General features: G+C 40.2%; 1 protein-coding gene across 1 annotated transcript in view; it reads right to left on the reverse strand.

Annotated features, from left to right (window-relative positions):
- LOC126384363 (inactive serine/threonine-protein kinase TEX14-like) overlaps positions 1-23,093 on the reverse strand; it is a 66,260-nt gene that overhangs the window by 10,753 nt on the left and 32,414 nt on the right. The window contains exons 10-17 of the mRNA XM_050035388.1: positions 16,704-16,827; positions 10,232-10,410; positions 9,063-9,214; positions 8,444-8,634; positions 7,609-7,759; positions 6,668-7,482; positions 4,015-4,105; positions 3,815-3,905 (exon numbers count right to left, since the gene is read on the reverse strand). Coding sequence (XP_049891345.1) covers positions 3,815-3,905; positions 4,015-4,105; positions 6,668-7,482; positions 7,609-7,759; positions 8,444-8,634; positions 9,063-9,214; positions 10,232-10,410; positions 16,704-16,827 — 1,794 coding nt within the window. The remainder of the gene's footprint in view (positions 1-3,814; positions 3,906-4,014; positions 4,106-6,667; positions 7,483-7,608; positions 7,760-8,443; positions 8,635-9,062; positions 9,215-10,231; positions 10,411-16,703; positions 16,828-23,093) is intronic.

Genomic DNA, 23,093 nt, shown 5'->3' on the forward strand with positions numbered 1-23,093 from the left:
CTCCTCTCCTGTGGAATCATCTTCCTGTTACGGTCCGGGAGGCAGACACCATCTCCACATTTAAGACTAGACTTAAGACTTTCCTCTTTGATAAAGCTTATAGTTAGGGCTGGCTCAGGCTTGCCTTGTACCCGTCCCTAGTTAGGCTGACTTAGGCCTAGTCTGCCGGGGGACCCCCTATAATACACCGGGCACCTTCTCTCCTTCTCTCTCTCTCTCTCATATCCTGTTACTGCATCTTGCTAACTTGGCCGTACTTCATGTCACTAACTCGGCTTCTTCTCCGGAGCCTTTGTGCTCCACTGTCTCTCAGGTTAACTTACATCGCAGCGGTGCCTGGATAGTGTGACGTGTGTGGTTGTGCTGCTGCCGTGGTCCTGCCTGATGCCTCCTGCTGCTGTTATCATTAGTCATACTTCTACTGTTATTATACACATATGATTATTGTCACATATGTATACTATCAGATATTAATATATACTTTCAACATATTGTACCACAATAGCCATAATTGTAATTATAATATTATTACTTTCATTAATGTTGTTGTAAGCTATTACCGTTACCGTCTGTCCTGCATTTCTCTCTGTCTCTGTCTCTCTCTCTGTCTTATTGTGTCATTCGGATTACTGTTAATTTATTATGTTGATCTGTTCTATACGACATCTATTGCATGTCTGTCCGTCCTGGAAGAGGGATCCCTCCTCAGTTGCTCTTCCTGTATGGCAAGCCGTTTTAACATTTAATAGCTAGACTGGATATTCATTACTGATATCTGCAACATAATTTTGCCTAGTCAAAACTCTTATTCAAGATATCTGTAATTAGATTTTGACTAGTCAAAACTCTAATTTCAGCAGAAGACTGCCCTAGAAACCAAGGCTTCTAGGGCAGTCTTCTGTTCCTCTCTCAAGGGAAAAGATAAGTGTAGTTGGCTTAGCATTTCTTCCAAAGCTTAATTGAATGGACACGGTCCTTCGGCAGCTGCCATCTTGGCTGTTTACTTTAGGGCTGTAGACTCCTGGTCAAGTAGTCGATTATTTGGTAGCTATGCTCTCATCCGACCAAATTCTCATTAGTCGAATAATTGCTGTGTTACTTTCATAGGGAGAAAAGTGCTACATCAATAGCTTTCCAGGATTAATCCATTATTTGGATGGCGGGGGGGTTACCTTACCTCCTGTCTGTTTCTGTAAGCTGAAACCATTTCCCTCAGTGAAAACAAAGCTTGTATTTACTTGTATTTCACAGATAAAAAACAATAAATTATGAAGACAGTAAAGCCTCCACTAAAATAGCATTTTAAGTTGTGTGTGTGATTTACCCTTCAGGGATTTATCCTGGCTTCATATGAGCAGAGGGAATCTCCGCTCGTCGCTAGGCTAATGTATACCATACTAATAACGTTAGCATGTTGTATTTGCTTGGAAAACGTGTTTAGTATAAGACAGTTGTTTTGTTGGTGAATCTTGTGAGTTGTAATGGAGCCAAATTATGTGCCGTTACCTTTGTTAGATGCTGCTGTTGTCCCTGGTTATGAGAAGAGGAAAAGATCGCTAGACGCTAGGTTAATTTATACAATGTAAAACGCCATAGACTTAATAACATATATTAGCATGTTGTATTAGTGGGGGGTAATGTGTCCAGATAAAGACAAGTGTTTGTCTGTCAGTTCTGCGATTTATATGGAAGCCAGTTTGCGTACTTGTGTTTGAAATTGTCCCTATTATCCATATTTAATGCGTATTTTGAATCAACTATATAAATAAAGTTTGATTTGAACTAAACTTTACAGCACTTAACAGAGTCCTCCACCGCCGACTAGTGTTTTGGAGGTGTAACTGCAGAATGACAGACACACCATCGCAGAAGTAAAAATAATGTGCAGATTTTTTTTTTCCCCCCACGAATAATCGATTAGTTGAAGATTATGTGCGACTTTAGTCGACCAAGATTTTCTTTGGTTGACTACAGCCCTAGTTTACTTTTCGACTCCTATGGCGCAGGGCTGTCCTCATCATGTTACGCCTGCCTAGGGCCCGCCTTTGTCAGATAGACTGATCTGATTGGTCCGATGGCGATTCACTGGGCTCTGCTCGTTGGGGCCAGATCCCCATGCAGAGCAAATTCGAATTTGTTACTGGCGAGGCATCCGGATTTCCAGGTTATGCAGCTCCTTCACTAACCTCCAAACTAAATCCAAACTTTTTCTGAGCTGACTGTGCTGATCGCCTCCTTTGCCATAATCGTATTTGTATTTTATTGTGAAGGGATCATGATCATCCTCATGTCAATCAGGAACATGATTTAAATGACTACAGACTAGCTATAGTAATACAAATTGTGTAGTTTAACCATGTTAATTTGGATAATCTAAGCAACGTCTGAAGAACAAGGGTTAGCCGACAGCTGCTGTTGGCTCTTAGCACTAATAAATATGCACTGTTCAATTTTCATTCATTGTGTACTTTACTTGTCGGGACAATAGGGCTGTCAATCTTCCCCCAAAATCAGATTAGAATTTTTAATGTTTCTGTATGTTAAAAATTCGAATAATATTAAAATTTTTCCTTAATAGGCTATAGCCTAGGCCTATATTTTTTGTGTCATAATGACGTTATTTTAATATTTTGCATCACATGCAAAAGTGAGCGTCTCCAGCTTGTCAGCGCAGCTGCACAGCCGGAGATGTGTTGCTCCTCCTCACTTCAAGTCGCTGTCATTAACTTTTAACCAGCAAAGGCGGCAGTGCCACAACATTGTAGGAATTTATGAAAGCCCTTGTGAACATTTCAATAGTTACACATTAAAACAATATTTATTTGCAATTACTCTATTGAATGACCCCGAAGCATGAGCAAACGGGCTGTGTCACTTCGGATCAAAGAGATGTGCCCTGTCACTGTCAGCGCAGGGCTGACAGGGCACCCTCCACTGAGAAGAGAGGAGAGGAGAGGAGATGGATTGTAGGTCTGTTTGTAAACGGTGTCATAACCAAGAAACGTTGTTAAGTTAATTTAATCAGTTTGTCTTGTGTCTATGTTGTCTCGTGATTTCCTGTTTTATTTTGAAAGGTAACTCTCCTCTCGTTTCAGGCAACTTGCTCCTTCCCCTGTGTGTTTTCCCGCTGGTCTGATTGTCTGCCCCGCCCCTGATTGTTTCCACCTGTGCCCTTACCCTGTGTGTATATATTGTCTGTGTCTCCCTTTGTCCTGAGCCAGTTCGTCTTGTCCTTCGTGTCAGAGAACCAGTGTTGTATCCATGCTATTTTGCCATTGCCATTGTCAGGTCTTGTTATTTTGATACTTTGTTCATGTTTGTCTTCTGTTTGTTTTTTCATAGTGATAGTGCAGCCTAAGTAGAGTGATTTTCTGTTTGTTTCTTAGTCTAGCGTTTATTTCCTAGATCTCTTTTTGTTCTTAGCTTTAGTGTAGGGTTTTCCTCTTTCCTCTTTGATTTTGTACTTTGTCTGTCGAGTCGTGCATTTGGGTTCAGGTCCTTGTTCGGTCGTGACAAACGGGGCTTCTCTGACGGTCATGTATTTCCCCCAAAAAAATCTCTTAATGCACGGTAGAGCGCCATTTTGTTTGTTTTTTTCAAAATATTCAAACCTTAGTTTCCAACTTCAAATATGCTTATTTTTACAATAATTCGAATTGTTTTCGAATAGTGAAGTTCGTTCTGACAGCCCTAGGGGACAATAACTACAACTACGAAAAGTTACTTATAGTTATTTTCCATATCTTAAAGGCACATAGTGTCTCAATACACTTAACAATATGAAGCACCTTTAGGTTCATGTCAGTGTCCTTACATGTTAGTGTCAGGTGTATACTGAGCCTTTATTCCACTAATATCAGGATCATGTTCTATTTTCTCAAAGTTGTCTGGAAAGCTCTCATATTCTGGGAAAAAAACAAACAGAGAAATTCGATTAAACATTTACACCAGTTTGCAAATATGTTGCCTCACACATTTTTGACATTAAAATGGCAGCAAATATCAGTGGCTTACTGGTGATTTGAGTATCTAGCAGTTGACTCTCACGAGCTGCTGGCATGCACACCTCCAGTGTAATGTCTGCATTTTCTTGTGAACTGGATATCTGGAGGAGACATATAAGATGTTTACTCTTACTTGAACTTCTTCACTTGGGGCAGAAACTCACTCCTTACTCGCAGAGAACAAACAATTTATACGTTTTAAATGCTCAGGCCAATGTATTTTAAAAGCAACGAGAATCACTGCACAGGAGTTGTCGGCCTCCGTGTCTGTGAAAACATAGATGCTTCACACACATCTCCCCCCTGTCAGCACAGAAGCTCTATACAATCAGCACAGTTTCAAGGTGGACACTCAAAATTAGTGTCACCAATAGACTTGCATGGTATATCGATACCAGAAAGGTACATATACATCGATATATCGATACCAGAAAGGTACATATACATCGATATATCGATACCAGAACGGTACATATACATCGATATATATCGATACCAGAAAGGTACCCTCACGTTGAGAATTATACGATATTACATATTTTTTAGTATCAATAGCTCATTAAAATAGCGCAAAATCAGAGCGCACTCACTGCTGCGCTCCCTGTCATGCTGCCTGCACGCATAGAGTGTGTGGGCAGGGCTGCCAGTTCTCACACACGCAGCAGGCAGCTCTCAGTCAGAGGCAGTGAGTGATCGCAGGGGAGACATGGCCTCAAGTGCAGCAGGAGCTCTTGCCGACCGCCCTCGGCTTGTTGATAAAAAACATGCCCTAAGTGAAATCTGGAATTATTTTGGATACATCGCAGATGTATTACAAAGTTTACAGGGTTACAGAGTTACAGAGTTTTGGTGATGCGTAGGACAATGGTCATAATGCAGTGTGGTTAACGTAATGAAATTGCATTTTTCACAATAGCAATGTTAACTGCCACAGTCTGAAAATTATGCATTTAATCTGCCAACAGTAAGATTACTATGACTCGTCTTTTTCATTGTTGTTTTTCAATAAAGGGGAGAAATTGCCCTTTCATTCTGTGTCCATCTTTAATGTCCTCATCCCACATAGCTTCAGTTTCACCCCTCAAACACACATCTGTAAAAGTATGTAACTCTACAAGTGCTCATACTTATGGAAAATGTCATTAGATCCATCGGATACAGACAATAGGTCTACATAGCCATGTGCAATCAATGCAATGATCCCACCATGTGGTTTTCATTTGTATATTTTGCTGTAGGCTAATACTAATATTAATGCCATTTGTTAAGTGTTCAAAAAGCTTGACAGGAACAAGTTGGTAAAAAGGGAACCATGCAGATTTTTTTTATTACTATAGATATTTTAAAAGACGCTAGTATCGTATCGTATCATTTTTTGGGGGGTATTGTATCATATTTTTGGTATTATATCGTTAGTATCGAGTAGCGTAATATTTTTGGCAGGTATTGTATCAAAGTCATAATTTTGGTATTGTGACAACTCTAATCACCAATTCAGAGCAAATGTCTCCCCCTCTGTTCCTAAAGTATGACGCAAGGGCTGGGCGATATGGCCTAAAAAAAAAATCTCCGATTTTCAGAAAAATATTTGCGGCCTGGTAGCACATACCTGGGGTCCAAAACTTTCAGCATGTGAATAAACCCCCGGTTTTTCCACTGTATATATGGGTACCATATCTCTTGCAATATACATCACGACTGCATCCGTGATCGCTTTCCACCGGGCCCCTTTCTCATCATATGGCAGTGTTTCCCCTACCATTATATTGGGTGTCTGATGCCACAAAACCGAACCAATTCCAAATAACTTAAGAAGTCGTTCGCTTTCTTGGTAACGAGTTCTTTATTATATAGGACAGAGTGAAAGGGGGTGAGAGAGAGAGCGGGAGGTGACATGCAGAGATGGTTGCAAGCCGGAGTCGAACCTGTGACCGCTGCTGCGAGGCATCGCCTCTCTACATGGGGCACCTGCACTATCCACTACGCTATCGACGCCCCATTTGTGTGAAATTTTGCCATAATTAGCATATGAATTCTGGAGTTCTCCCCAAAAAAATAGTTTGTGAGTTCACAGTGACACCTTTGATCTTTGACCACCAAATTCTAATCAGTTCATTCTTGAGTCCAAGTAGATGTCTGTGTCAAATTTGAGGAAATTCCCTCAAGGCCTTCCTGTGATATCATGCTCACAAGAATGAGACGAACGCAAGGTCACTGTGCCCTTGACCTTTGACCACTAAAGTCTAATCAGTTCATCGCTGAGTTCAAGGGGACATTTGTCCAAAACTTGAAGAAATTCCTTTTAGGTGTTCTTGAAATATTAGATATACAATAATGAGACAGATGAGGTCACAGTGACCTTGACCTTTGACCTACAACCACCATCAGTTCATTGTAAAGTCCAAAGTCCACTGAGATGTTTGTACCAAATTTGAAGAAATTCCCTCAAGGCACTCTTGAGTTACACACAATCACAAGAATGGAACAGACAGACAACTCAAAAACATAATGCCTCCAGCCACAGCTATCGCTGGCTAATAATAAAAGATTCCCTGCAGTGCAGTACATATATAGTGCTGTTGTGCTGCTTGTGATGAAGAGGTGGGAAAAAGTTAACTATGTGTTAGAAACCAGTAACAGCCTTGTTGAGTAAAGCCATGTACCTGCTGCTTCTTCCCAGAGAGGATGGTGAGAAGGCTGCTGTCCAGAGCTGATCTGTACTTGCTCAGCTTGTCTGTGCTGTCATCAGCTCCCACTGAATGGCTCTCTGTCTTGTAGCAACCTAAGGAAAGGAAAGGCAGCGACAAGTCCCCCTCATCCTGCTGTTGTTCAGCTGGATAGTGACTCTGCCATAAGGCCAGCTCTTCCTGGCTCAGCAGTTCCCATTCTCTACTCAAAAGCTGGGCCTCCAGTTTTTTTACCCAGTTATCTCTCCTGCGCGGTAAAAGTGTGTACTGCTTTGAAGGTGGTCCAACAGCAGCACTACCTCCTGAAAGATTTGAGAAGGACATAGAGAAGGAAGAGGTGGAGGAGGAACAAGAAGAGTTGGTGTGGATACAGAGAGGAGCATCTCTGAGTCCGGTCACTGAGTCCAGTTGATCTTCCCCTCTGTGGGCCAGCTGGAGGTGTTTTTCCACTGTGTCTAGGCTCCTGTTGGCCTGCTGCACCAGCTCCTGGGACACTTTGAGGTTGACTGCAATGGTACTGATCTGCTCATCCATTGCTAACTTTGACAGCTTCAGGCCATCCAGCTGCTCCATTATCTCCCAGATTATGTCTGCCTCTGGTTCAGGTTCTTCCTCAACACTACGTAACTCAAACTCGTCAAGCAGAGGAAGTATGTGTGTGGAAGGGCAGACTTGGTGGAACATGGATTCTCCTTGTCCCAGCTCTGGCTTTGCTCCTCTGTACAGTTGTCTGTCCAAGTGGACCTGTCTTTTCACTATTGTGTCTGCCTTCACTGTTACTGGCCTGACAACTGAAGGAGACAGAGGCATTTTATAATCAATTTATGAGGAATTTGCAACATGCAGACACTTTTACACATTTACAAATCACGAGTTGTGTAACTGCACACAGTATTAATCTTTAGCTTATTCATTACTCATGGGAATCCTGCATGTTTTTGTGTTGTGCTTAGTACTGCTCTGCACTCGTTCTCCAATGATGCTATGCTGTGTTGTGTCCTGGACCTCAGGCTCTTGTTCTGGGTAAGCACACAGCCCACCACGCAGCTGTTCCTCCAGGGAGAACCTCTGCAGCACACACACAAGTACAAGTGTGTCATGTAAAGGCTCATTTCCAGCTATTTCTTGGGATCTCGGTGCAGAATGAAAAATGTTCTGTCATGCAAAAAAAACTGGAAACATATCTTTGATAAGTGCTGCAGACCTCTAAACCCATGAGCATTCTAAAACATATTATTTAAAACAGTATCAACAAAAATATTACAAGAATATTATTTACATAGGGGGTTAAGTTACTCTTTACTTATAACACCAATTCCTAAAAAAGTTGGGATGATGTGTAAAATGTAAATAAAAACAGAATGCAATGATGTGCAAATTCATTTTGACCCATAGTCAGTTGAATACAGTACAAAGACAAGACATTAAATGTTCAAACTGACGACAGAATGCATTTGTGAACAATGACTGTGGATTATCTGTCCCATCACTTACACTGAAATCCCTTTATGAAGGGATCTCTTCATAGCCAGTATAGACAGGAGGAAAAAAACACAGAAATCAGTAACTGTTTCAATGTACATATAGGCATGCAAGCATTATTTTAACATAGACTTAAAAAATGTGAACCTTGCCCTTACACACAACTATAAACCTTCACACACACACACACACACACACACACACACACACACACACACACCAAACAAGCCTTAACCTTGCAGAGACTGAAGCATATAAAGTTAGGCACACCTTGATGTCCTGTCGTAGAGTGTTGTACAGGCTTTGCAGGCTGCACGTGCGGTCCTGTGGGTGCTGCTGCAGGCCTTCAAGGACCACATTATAGTAAGGCTGTGGAATGCTGCTGTCTACTGCCAGGACCTGTCCTGAATCTATCACCATTTTGATCCCATTCAGGTCCAGTGTGCCCCATGGTTCATTGTCTGAAACAACGTAGAAAACAAGAGACTGACAAACTGTTACCTACTGTATGTCCTAAAACTACAGGAAACGTAAAATCACAACTTTTTAATTCCTGTTTGTATGTTGGAATTCTTATCAGTTTCATTGAAGTTTATTCATTTATTCATCTTTATTTTTGGTTCAAATGCTCATTTTTGTTAAACTCTAATATTATATTCCTCCAGACTAAAAATAAGTAACATTAGGCAAATTTTCATTTAATCGAGAAAGGAAAAACACAAAACACCATTTAACTCACGATATTAATCCTGTTCATCAAATTATTTTCATGTGATCATGTTATAAAAAGACCACAGTGACAGCAAAATCCTCCGAACAACATTTCAGCTATTGTTCCCTGACATACAATGTTTCTATCCATGATGAGAGGGCAGTATGTGACAGCTACCTGTGTAGAGTTCCTGGATCAGAGCACAAAGACTGTAGATGTCTGCCTGCTTTGTGCACGGCCGCTGTTTAATGACTTCTGGAGCAGCCCATCTGTAAAGGCTTGGGGGCAAGACTATGTGGATGGGGGATTTGACACATGTACTTTGACTGCTGGACACACACACACACACACACACACACACACACACACACACACACACACACACAGAATATTATTTTAACCAATAATGTAGTAAAACACAGTATGTTTACCAGGACTAAAAGCCGTCTCCTTACTATACTAATGAGAAATATTAATAAGTTTATCATTTATGCTTCTATATATATTCACTACAAACCAACAACAACATCCGTTAAACTATGTGTTATAATGTCATAGTCCTTTAGCACTCAATGCACCATCCTCTGCAGTTTTTGTTATCTTTTGATGGTGTCTGATCTAAGATCCCAATCTTGGAAACCATCAGTTATCCATCGGTTTGACAACGAGAAGCCTCTGGGGGCAAAGGCCGATGTGCTGGTCTTTTCAACTATTATCTATAAACATCTGCATATAAATTAAGATTTAAAGAAAAAACTAGAATTGTCTTTACAGTTTACATCCATGTCTATGAAAACATGGTTGCTTCACATACCCCCCCCCCCCGCAGCATGGCAGATCTATACAATTGGGGTGCCTAGTGGCTTAGTGGGTAGAACAGGTGTGCCATATACAAAGGCAATGTCCTTGTCACAGTGGCCGTGGGTTTGATTCCAGCCTGTGGCCCTTTATTGGTTAAATTATGTATTGGTAACAGTTATTACAATATCAGTAAATTATTGCATAAATAGTCAAGTTATTAAATTATTGGGTTTGATTACATTTTTGATCAGGTTAAGTGAAAATTGTATTACATTTTCAGGAAAATATTACTTCCTTGGGTGCTACAACTAAGTGTCAAGAAGTGATTTAGGTAGAGCCTATAGCTGCCAGAAATAACTCTGAGTTCCCAAACACAATCAGGTCATTTCACTAATTTCTAAAAATGTTTTTCTTCAGTATTTATTGCGGAAACATCTACTTGAGTGCTTGCTATTAAGACAAACGCAAATGCGGTTTTTGGTTATCTTGCACTCTTTGGGTATAGTCAGCCCTCCACAAGCTGGTGTAGGCCTGGGCATGCCTACCTGGGGACAATGAAGCCTAAACCAGTTAGTTTGGCTACTGCAAACTCTGTGAGGACCACAGTGTGGGAAGATAGGGCCCTCATCACCAGGCCTCCCCTGTGAATGTACTCCAGACCTTCACACACCTGCAGCAACACTGACAGCAGCCACCTGTCCTGCAGCACTGGGAACTCTGCACACTGCAGGGACAGGGAGTAGACCACACATGCACGCACCCACGCACACACACTTATGATTCAATAATTTTTTTCACCTTTATGCTTTTTAAAATATTAAATATTTATATAGATCACTCATACTCTGGACTGCTTGTGTTAATTGTGTGTTTACATTTGTCTTAAAATTGTTTTAATAATAATGATCTCAGCTTCCACGAACAGCTCCTCTCATGTCTGTATTATCAATTGTAGTATGCAGTACTTGTAGTACATGTAGCATGTACCTACAGTATGTAGTACATGTAGTATGCAGTACCTGTAGTACATGTAGTATGTACCTGCAGTATGTAGAACATGTAGTATGCAGTACCTGTAGTACATGTAGTATGTACCTGCAGTATGTAGTACATGTAGTATGTACCTACAGTATGTAGTACATGTAGTATGCAGTACCTGTAGTACATGTAGTATGTACCTGCAGAATGTAGTACATGTAGTACAGATGCAGCCACTTCAAATTTCCGTTTGGTCCCTGGTGGGACTGTGACCGATCCGTGACGGGTCCCTGTCGTCACCTTGACGGGCTCGTAGCTCTAATGAGATCCCCCGCGATGATGTAGAGAAAACTGGGCCAACCGGTAATGCCCCTAATTTTAATTTGTAGAAACCAGTTGCAATGGTCAGTCTATCCACCAGGAGGAGCAGTGAGTGTGGAAGCTGAAGCGGTTTACTGCACCTCTTATTACTGAGAGAGCTTCCCATACAGAGCACATTTAATGATTATCAGGCTACCATATCATAGGACATAAATATTTATGCTTCAGCGTTTTGTTATTCAAAAGAATTGCATGAAAATTAAAGTGCTGCAGCTGGGAACTGAGCGATATACAGCAAGAACAAAACTGCGTTTGAATCATTAGTCTTAGCGGCTAAGTTTATCTGCAGTGGTAATGATAATAATGTCATAGTAATAAATCTAGTAATATAGTGTGTATATATATACATATATATATATATCTATATATATATATACATAATACCATTATTATGGCTATGTAAATATAATTTATGGTGCTGTTGGACCCCCCCCCCCCCCCCCCCCCCCACTCCGTTTACAGAATGTGCAAAANTAATTTATGGTGCTGTTACACCACCCCACTCCGTTTACAGAATGTGCAAAAGACGATGATTTTTTTTAACCTCAGCGAAAATGACTACACGCCAACAAATATGGACTGAAGCAGAATCTTTTGTTAGATAAAAACAGCTTGTGAATATTGGAAATGATTACATAGATCTTTTCTTTTTTTAATTATCATTATGACGGGACTGTACAAGGCTCTGCACACGCTCTGCCTCACTGAGCTGTCTCTGTCTGTCAAAACAGATTCATGGAAGCGATATTTCACAAGATCTGATGCAAAAGGAATTTGTGATAAAATGTTTATTACTATTTATTAACATTAGAACCGCCTAGGGGTCATTTTTACCCCCCTGCCATTTTCAAATACTTGTAACTTTGTCACAACAAAACTCTAAAGGCCTGAACATACTCGGGCGGAACGTACGCGGGGCGGACTTCGCGGAGGTCCGCCCGGACCAAAAGCGGACGTCCGCAAGCCCTGTGCGCGCAAAGCTCAGATTTTATGACCGCGTGGACTCCGCTCCGCGCACCAGTGACTGCTCGGCATGTATTTTTCACATCGACGCGCAAGAATTGTGGGTAATGTAGTGTGTTTCACGGACTATGGAAGCCCGAATGACTGCGGACAGTCCTTGCGGAGTCCGCTCCGCTTATAGTACGCCCGAGTATGTTCGGGCCTTAACATGTCTTTGTGAAAGTGCACGTATTATGCGCCTTACCACTGATGCCTGAGCAGCTTCATGGAAAACTAACAAATTCGTTAGTTTTAAATATGAAGAATTGTAAAATGTCACTTTGATGAGGCTGTCAGTCAGTGAGAGATTACAGGCTCATGTGTTTCCCCTATATGCAACTAGCAGCGGCCCACCTGAAATATGATCACGGCTGCTGATTTTTTTTTATGTTATTTTTTCGTCTTAGCTCTTTAGAAACTACCGTTTTATTATTTGGCGCTATATCCAGGTCAATTCACACACTTGTGCTGTGAGTAAAGCATATAAGAGGAGAGGAGGGGGCTCGGTCTTATCTCTTTATAAACCAAAGTTATATTAATTTGCGTGACAGACGCTTCATATATCAATCAATCAATCAATTTTATTTATAAAGCCCAATATCACAAATCACAGTTTGCCTCACAGGGCTTTACAGCACACGACATCCCTCTGTCCTTAGGACCCTCACAGCGGATAAGGAAAAACTCCCCAAAAAAACCCCTTTAACGGGGAAAAAAACGGTAGAAACCTCAGGAAGAGCAACTGAGGAGGGATCCCTCTTCCAGGACGGACAGACGTGCAATAGATGTCGTACAGAACAGATCTTTTTTCCCCGTTAAAGGGTTTTTTTTGGGGAGTTTTTCCTTATCCGCTGCGAGGGTCATAAGGACAGAGGGATGTCGTATGCTGTAAAGCCCTGTGAGGCAAATTGTGATTTGTGATATTGGCCTTTATAAATAAAATTGATTGATTGATTGATTGATCAGCATAATAAATTAACAGTAATCCGTATGACATAACAATATACTATTTATGGTGTTATGTCATCGTGTCATTTCTGTCTCTACATGGTCACGTGTTAACAATTCTCCTCTGCTCTCTGTATTGCGCATACAGACATGTGCGCACACACGCCTAACCCGAGCCCAGCGCAGTTTGTTACCTTATTATTATTATTATTATTATTATTGATATGGACAGTGTGTAAATAACCATCAACAGGCTGCTGTTATGTAGACAGTGTGTAAATAACCATCAACAGGCTGCTGTTATGTACAGACAAACAGCAGCGCAGCGCAGCGCAGCACAGCAGCGCAGCACGGCACTGTATGTACTCGGAGCCTGTGTTGCATTCAGGCGTCGTCACGTAAATAACAACTTCCAGCACTTAAGTGACTTTTTACTTTTATTATTTTCAATAAAATTGTATGTTCCTAAATCTTGAGACACCTCATAAGCTAGACAGACATTTCACCTGCTCATTACTGTGCACACATGTACTGTATGTACTTAGTCCTAAAGAGCCCTTCTGATGCCAGTAGATAGAAACATCCCAGCAGGCTGTGCTTTGCAAGCGTGCAATAAAGTTTCGCTCGTATGAATTTTTTTTTTTTGTGAAATTGGCATTTCATCCTCACATGCAGCCACAACGACGGTCAAGCTGCACGTAGCCTGCAGAGTTCAACTGGAAAGGAGTGAAGTAGCCCTTCACTAACGCAACATAATGTGGTCCTGTTTATCTTGGAAGGTGACAGGGCTCAAACACATAATTAGCATTACCATGAACCTTTTCATTCCCTCTGAATGGGTGAGTGTTGCATCTGAATAGGTTTCAGTCACTCAGATCATCACACCAAGTGGGCTATACGAACTTTTGATGCAAACATTCAACAACACATCGTCACTGTCAATGTCTGAACTACCTCGTAAAAGGGACATTTTACAATTCCAATCAAATCCAATCAAGCTTTATTTCCTTAAAAACAACCACAGCTGAAACAAAGTGCTGTACATCAAGAATAACAATTCTTAACTTTAATAACAATTCTTCACATTATAAACAAACAAGAATGATTTTGTCTCGTAATTAATGTTAATGTTATTTTAAAATTAAAGTCTCTTAATGTACAACTATTTAGAATGATTTAAGTAATTATTTTCAGGCACTAAGTTATGTTCAGAACGTTTCTCATTACTCTGAGAGACTAAGTTAATATTTTCGGAGACCTGGGCCAATAATAACAACATTTTAGGTTTTCCTTAATAACGAATGTTTTGATAACACTGATGCTGCAGCAGATAAAGGTGGTCATTTTATTGACTTTAATACTGCTGGGTGGTTTATTGTAACCTATATTAATATAACCTAGCAACAAATTTATATTAGGCTATTGTACAAATGTACTGTAACTACTAGGCCAAACAAAATCTTTAAAATAAAAGTAGTGCAATTAAAGTGTTATATTTGCATCTGAGACAGTGGAGTAGATTAATAATGTAGCATAGAATGGAAATACTAGGTAAACAAGCACCTCTAAACCTTTGTTAGTTTATTTGTTTCTGTGAGGGAAGCGCCATCTCATGGTGACACCTTGTAATTGAAAAAATGGGCGTGTTTCAGTGGAATCTAGGCACATCCCCAGAAAGGAGGGGGGGGGGTATTATTTGGCTGGGAGATGACTGGCAGTTGGCTGCCTTCCAACTGGCGTGGGAAATTTGAAGTGGCTGCATCTGTATGTACTACCTGCAGTATGTAGTACATGTACCTACAGTATGTAGTACATATAATACCAACTACCTGCAGTATGTAGTACCTGTAGTATATAGTGCCTTCAGTATGCAGTACCTGTAATACATAGTTTCCATAGTATGTACTACATGTAGTAGACATAAACAGCTTGTGGCCTATGTACCTCAATGATACAGCTACTGCTATCAATACCTACTTAGTGGTGGGGGTTAGCAGGAAAACAGTCAAACTTTCTAGCAAAATTTTCGCGCTATTATTGATAGTTGTTAGTGGCCTAATAAAACATGCCATTAAAATACTGAGGAAATTAATCATTACATTTGTTTTGGTAGCCATTTTTTAAAAAGTCACACTAAAAGATACATGATTGATTTAAAAATAATCAAGATTCTATCTGAGTGAACTCTTGTTTCTTATTGTTTTGATTTTAGTGAATGTAAAGTACTTTGTAATCAATAACAGCTACATACACATTTTGTTATCAAAGTACAAGTACCTCACCAGTGTACCTCAGTACACAATGGAGTAAAAGTAGCAGGTTAATTAATTTAATCTCTGACAGAAGTTTGGTAAAATGTAAACACTTATGGAGAGCAACTCCAAACTCAAAGTACTTTTAATGTTACCTCCAAACTGTACTCACTTCAGTGACATTAAGTAATTTACTGTAAACTTGTGTTATATTAAACTGCGGGTCAGTCTTTAATGCTTTATGTTCCTCTGAACAGAAACTCTCAGTCCTGCTGGCTTTAGCTCTGATAGCTCTTAGCTCAGTTAGCCAAACACACTACAGAACTCTGCTGCCCACCAGCTGTTAACAGCTAACAGCAAACTAGCACCCCTTTCTGTGCTAACATCATAAAGATATGCTCCATTGTAGTCACTTGATTCACTTTGTCGTTTGCCAAGTGATAGTGATACATACATACAAAAATCCCTTTCATCCTGGAGGCATCCTGGGGAAGATTCGTCTCAAACACATTTTTTTAAGTCCCCAGAATGAGGGATATCATCAGTCTCAAGCCCTGGCTAGCTGGTGACGGGTACAGTTTGCTGTTTTCATAGACTGTTGAACTAAAGGGTGCAAATAAATCAAGATGTGTGTGGAACTGTAACTGTAATGTGGAAAAAGCTCACAGTGTGGGAGTTTTTATGTGGCAACATTGTATCCTCACATAGTGCCAAGTATTAATTTTTTAATTGAGCATATTATTAATAGTACAAATACAAATTAAACTTTAGGTAGCCTACTAGAATAATATTATCAATTCCTTTTTCAGTCCACAAGATAAATTTTGCTGCAGCAAAAAAATCGCTGAGGTGAGATGAACGACTGAAAACTTCATCTTAAAAGATAAAACACATTGACAAAGTTTTCCTTTCGGGACAAAATTTACAGATGAAAAAAGGTAAAAAATCACAATACATCGCAATATATTTTACCACAATGCATAGCAGCAACATATTTAAAATCACAGTAATATCGTATCGTGGCGCCTCTGATGATTTCCACCCCTTATAGCCACACAGTAACTTTTTGTAGCCACAGGCCAAAATAGTGTAAATGTCAAACTCTGCATCACATGTTTGTTAAGATCGGTCTGTCTGACTGACCAGCATTGCCATCCATAGAGCCATGCTGCTGGCAGGGCTAAAAAGCCAACATACAAGGAGCCCTGGTAGCCCAGTGGTTAAGCCACATATAATATAACCACAGTTTACTTGGTTTGATTCCAGTAGGGGCCTTTAGTTGATGTCCTACTCTGTCTGCCCAGGTTTCCTGTTTATCTCTACACTGTCAACTATCAGTCAAAGACAAAAACAGCCCTCCCCCAACCCCCCAGTTTTTCAGTACACTACACAATTCTCATGTACTCTGTGTGTCTGACTTGAGTACAAAAGAATCCTTATGCTGTGTCTTTGTTACCCTGTTGTGCAGCAGGTTGTGCAGTGTTCCAACACTGACTGGTTCAAACACCAAACTGGTCCTCTGGAGGTCATCAGACAGACTCACAGCCATCAGCTGCAGCAACTGCGGGTGGAATAGCTGACTGACGCTCACACACACACACACACACACACACACACACACACACACACACACACACACACACACATATATATTCCATTTCATTCCTCAAGTTCGTCATGAAATGATTGTTAGTTCACGACAGCTAACGTTCAAGCAAAATGCTCACACTGTTGCGTATGTCACAACTCAGTCACTGACATGTCACATTTGAGACGCCTGCCATTCCTCAACTGCCCTGTAGCTGCCCTAGGTGCCTGTCCATCAATTACAGTCACCTGACCCCCACACCCACCTGCACACAAGCCCTTTTCCCCCAGTCATCTGCCTGATTATCTGATGTAGTGCCTTGTCTTACTGCATCAGTTTTTATTCCTGTTTTCTGCCTCACATGAACCGTTACACTGGTTACACTGGTTACACTTGTTGCACTTAAAGGTTTGGTCTCAGGCAAAAATCTATTCGAGTGCACAAAGGGGTCTATGCTGATGTTTTAGCAAAGGGTAAGGCTGCTCAGTCATCTGTTGGTTGATCCTATTGCCTGCACTTATTTCGGTCAAGTTAAGCTATTAATGAAACAATTCGCAATCAAAAATAAATTATGTTATCAAGGTTTCTGCTCACATTAACTTCAGATATTCACTTCAATGCACTGCTTCCCTTATTCCTTGGTGCAACTTGATCTTGAGCTTGGGTTGGAGAAGTGGCAGATATGATTCAAAAAAATTAAATAAAAGTATTAACTGTCGTAGTTATACCAAATACTCAATCAAGACCACGCCCCCCCACCCCCACGCACGCATGCGCGCACACTATGAGGGGTCAAACGTTTCACCCAACCACACTACAACGCGTCACTTGCGCCTACTTAGGACACATCAGATCTAATCAAACCATGTGACCGCACGCCTAAATTTTACAAAGGGTTACTATGGAGACACGAGTGTTGTTCACTCCACTCACATGACATAGGCTACTATGAGGGGTGAAACGTATCAGCGAACACACACACACTGCATTCACTGCGTACTTGATACGTGTACATTACATGTGCAACCATCACCGTGTACTTGCTTCGCGTGCACTGCACGTGCATTCACCGTGTACTTGTTACACATGCAATGCGCGTGCAATGCCTGCACACGCCTAGACGTGTGGTTATTAGACATGCGTGCGTTGACACGTCATGTGATCGCAGGGGTCAAAAGTGTCAGCTCGAAGCAACAAGGTGTCGTGTGACAGGTAGCATGTCATACGAAAATTATTATAAATTTCAATAGAATAAACTTGTCTGATTAACTGAAAACAATTATACAATAACGAAAAAAATAATAGTCAAGTCAAGTAAATTGATCATCTGAAAAAAGCCCATTTTACTGCGCTGAGACTCACAGCGAGCAACTGACAGTGAAGTGTCCCAAAATGCGTGTGACAGATCTTCTGTTATAATACTTGCAGCTTTATATCAAGGAAAAACTGTGTCTCATGAAATTGTTATATTTTTAATGTAAACTGTAAATGTATGTCTATTTAGCGTTTAGAGTGATTCCAGCATATGGTAGTCTGAGTAGACTGTTAGCATTGTGACTGAAAATATTACCCCATAATTTAGGCTACATGGAGTATTAGATTTTTAAAAGGTATCAAACTATTTGAATGCATTGCAGAGTAGAGAGTTTCACCCTCCTGGTCACAGGATGAGGTGGATTAAAATGAGGTGTGTTAATTCAGCACCATGGACAGCTCCACGGATTTATCATTAAACAGCGACCTGCTCCACCTCAACCTGTGATATCCACGGATTTGGGCCATTCAATTTTAATTATTAATTAATAGCGTAATAGGGTACGGGCGGATTAAAACCAGCAGACTTCTGTGTTATACTTTCCCAAACTATAGGCTTTATTGTGTGTAGAACCACTTTCTACAGGTGGCAGCTGGCTTAACTCGCCAATAATGCGCTGAGAAAAATGTTTGAAGTCCAAAAAAAGTAATTATTACAAAAAAAGGTCAACAAAACAGGTTTCAAAATTTAAATTATACTTTGTTCAAACGAAATCTTCAATATGACACCTTATCTTTGGTTAATTTTCTGTCAAACATTTTTTTAAAGATGTGCAGTGAGGTTTTTGAGCGCGCTCGGCTTTCAGTTATAACTGACAGGACTGCAAATATAACACAGACACTTAAGATGTCATACTTTAAAACAAACTCTTAACTGGCCGGATCAACAAGACCCTCCACCGGGGTCTAGGCTTGTGGCGCTGGTCCGACCCGGCCGTGAATGCCCCCCTCCCCCCTTCCGGCCGTGAATGCAATAAAGGTGGCTTTGTCGGGCACTTTACAGCAGCTCTGCTTCCCAGAGCCAAACTGTCACTCGCTCGGATCTCCTTTCTCAGTTCGTGCCCTGCAATCAAGTCCAGCTGTGTATGATTAGTCCAGAGTCTCTGTCAGATCCACAGGTGAAGGCATTGTCTTTGATTACTTGTCGCCATGGCAACCGGTCCGCTCAACCCCAGTTCATTAGCCTGCAATATGAATAAATATTGGTCGGTGATTAGAAATTCCTCCAACATGGTGCAGGGAAACTATTTTTCGGATGGACCCAGGAGCAGTAGCATTGCTATGCTAACTAGCTTGCTATGCTAATCAGACGTGTGTGTGTAGACACGTCATGTGATCACAGGGGTCAAAAGTGTCAGCTCTTGAAGCAACAACGCNGGCACTATTTTTAACACTTCTACAACAGATCATTTGTTAGCCTATAATAATAGGATACTTGCAGCTTTATATCATGGGGAACAAATTGTGTCTCATGAAGTTGTTATATTACCTATTATACCGACTTATAGCCTACCTACTTATTTCCACAGCAGTTGGGGTGCTGTGTTGTTGCCTGTTCCTGCCACAAGGTGGAGTCTGGGGTTTGTGAGTCAGTGCCATAATACCAGACTGTATAGAGATTTCATTTTTATTTTGAATAAAATTGATTTGACATGTCAGAGGTTCAGCCCTGTCTTGAGATACGAAGAGACCAGAAACCAGTCCCCTCTGCAGCTGTGGTTGAGCAAAAGCGAGAGATGGGACCAGGGCAAACTTTTGTCAGGTAATTATTGTATTCAATGTAGTGCCTTATTTCAATATACTTTATGTAACCTTACCAGAAATACTGTAAAAATTGATCAGTTTTACAACTAATAATTTATATTTAAATTCCAGGCAGATGAGGAATGCAGAGTTGACTGGAGAGGGCTGCAGACACCTGTGACAGTTCACATTCCTGAGTTGGAGCTCCCCCATGCCTTGTCTGTGGCAGAATTGGCAATATTGCCACATCCAACTGTTCCATTGCCAGAGACAATACCAACTTACATCGAGACAGTGCGCATTCTTCGAGAAATGTTGGATCATGTATGATTTGTCATCACTAGACTCTCGAGAAATGTTGGATCATGTATGATTTGTCATCACTAGACTCTGCAGTTCCCCTCAGCTCTCATTAGCATTTCAGCATTAATGTTTTGATACAATTTTTTGCCGAAGTCACGCCCCTTCCGGTAGAGCTCATGGGACCTTAGATCAGAAAAAATATGAATGGCAGTGAATGGGGAGAGCAATATTATCTTTTGTTCCCGTTTGAGTTGCGACATGAAATCTAAATATGTTGTTAATGAATTTAAAACATAAATTTTAAGGCCAAGAAAGTCATACTTTGTGGTAAAACTGTTGAGATATAAGCTTTTTAATTAGAAAAACTACACAGGAGGAGGTCGCGTATGTGACATCATAGCTTTCGCCTCCTGTGTAGTTTTTCTAATTACTTTTTTTTTTCAAAAAAAAAAAAAAAAAGGCTACAGTAGCCTAATCAAGTAGTAAGTAAACAATAATGATGAAGACCATGACCCGCGTGGGGATCCCAGGGGGATCTGAGGACTAGGGAGACCCACATGTTGTGGAACAACCACCGTCAGACCCTGCTCACTATTCCTGAACACTCATCCTGGGCACAGAATCCACCGAAAAGCAGATCTACAAACCCACCATCCATGGCACATAGTTTGATCGCATATGAATTAATGTATTAATTAAATATCGCCCTTAAATAATGATATATTAAGTGGGTTAAGTCATAGTGACCTAACCATTAATTAATTAGGCTAATGGTGTGGACCATTAATTAATGATGAGTTAATGGTGAATTAATGTATGAGTTCATCATTAAATGTATAAATGTGAGTTAGGCCTACCTCAATATCTTAAATCAAATTGTTAACGCTATGAGGCTGATGTGGGCAATTGCTCATGAAATAGCCTTCACTGCAAGATAGGGCGGACATTGAAAGAAACTAGAAGAGTTGAACTTTCCATAGCTGTGAGTTGCTTGTTGGAGCGACATCCCAGTGCTGAGAAATACAGCACTGAATTAACGTAACGGAAATCGTCTGCACACACATTTGCCTACACAGGCTAGCTTACTTGTTTACATAACTTATGAACTCATTTGCACAGATATGAAACAAATGGAGGAAGAACTGAAGCAGCTTTGTGATGATGCTACTCAGATATTTTCACACAATATGAGGACAGATCAAACTTATTCTGCAAAGTAGCCTATGGTACTAATTTCCCATTTAACTGTTATCACAGACTTGTCTCTCCGTTGTATAAATCAAAACGTTCATATCACTCTGTGACTTGCTGCATATCATAAATAAACAGCAAATCAACCAAAGTATTTTTGAGAGATTCGGCTTTTAATCAACAGCACATTGATATTGACAGATTCCAGACAACCTCAGTTATACAGTTACATTAACTGGAAAGTGGTTTGACTTACTACAAAAAATATATAGTCAATAATAAAGGTGGTGATGTTTATTTTAAAGATATACATTTAATTTATCCAACAAAAGAAATTCTTAAAATGTACAGACCTTCTGTCTGAATCCTGTGTATTCTGCAAACGGACACAGAAACTATTGTTCATTTATTTCATGAATGTATTTATGTTCAGTTATTTTGGACTGATGTTGACAATGTGATTCTTTATGTGGGATTAAGATTAATTTGCTAAAAAAAGAAAAAAAGGACATCACTTTTTATTTGGAGAAAAACAATATGGACAGAAGACATCTTTTATTTTTAAACCATCGTATTTTAGATGGAAAGTTTCATATCCACAAAAGCAAGTGGACTGAAAGGAAACCCAATATACACCAGTTAAAATATGAACTGACCAATATGAAAGCCATCAGGACTTTGTATGTTTATGAAGCCTTAAAATCCTCTCTATAACTTGGATGTACTCACGACTTTTTATATTTGTTTTTATTTATTTACAAAATAAAATTGGAGGGAAAAAACAGTTACACAATAATGAAAAGATATCCCGACTGCCAGCATTTTCTGGTGAGATAGGCTATGTTAAACAGAAAGTAGTGAGGAAATGTCTGGAGGAACTCTAGAGGAAAGAGAAGTTGCAGAAGAGTGGGCTTCATTATTAAGCAGCTACAGTGGTAGTGGAATTAATGTAAGTGCATTTTCTAGAAAATAGCTATTGATGCACAACATGGGTCTAAAGTGACCCGACTGAGTTTTTATGTTCTTTATCTTTGCAATAAATTAATTTCATCATTCAGTATTCCAGGTTTTCCTCAATTAACTTGTTTTTGATCATTATACATCCGTATTTTGTTTTCCTTTCTTACTTTTTGAATAGAAACGCTTTTTGTATCACTACCCTTCTAATGCACAACATGGGTCTAAAATGACCCATATCCATTTTCTATGTTATTTCATGTATGGCTGAGTGTTTCTAAGATATATCTTTGAAATAAATGTATTTTATCATTTATTATTCCAAGTAATCAGTAAATATCTTGTTTTTGTTTAGCACAAATCATCATTTTTACTTTTTACTTATTTTATGAACAAGCACAGCTTTTGTATTTCTACATCAGGTTTGCACACATGGGTCAGCATTTGGCGGGAGCCTGTGAAAGTTGTTTTTTTTGCAAGTAGGAACATACTTATCTCGGACAACTATTCACAGCTCAGCACAGCTCCCTTTGCACATCTGATACATGTAGCCTAAGGGCCCTATTTAGATGGTCTAAAGCGGACAGCGAAGGGCGCATAATCCATGTCGCAAGTGTCATTGCTATTTAGATGCAGGCGCAGTTGTCATTTTCACGCCCTGCGCCCTCGTCATCTAACTAGCAAATGAACTTGCGCTTCTCTGGGCGTGTTGGTCTAAAAATGAGGAGTGGTCAGGCGCAGTCATGGCGC

The sequence above is a fragment of the Epinephelus moara genome, chromosome 3 (genome assembly GCF_006386435.1).
Source record: "Epinephelus moara isolate mb chromosome 3, YSFRI_EMoa_1.0, whole genome shotgun sequence".
Lineage (NCBI taxonomy): Eukaryota > Metazoa > Chordata > Actinopteri > Perciformes > Serranidae > Epinephelus > Epinephelus moara.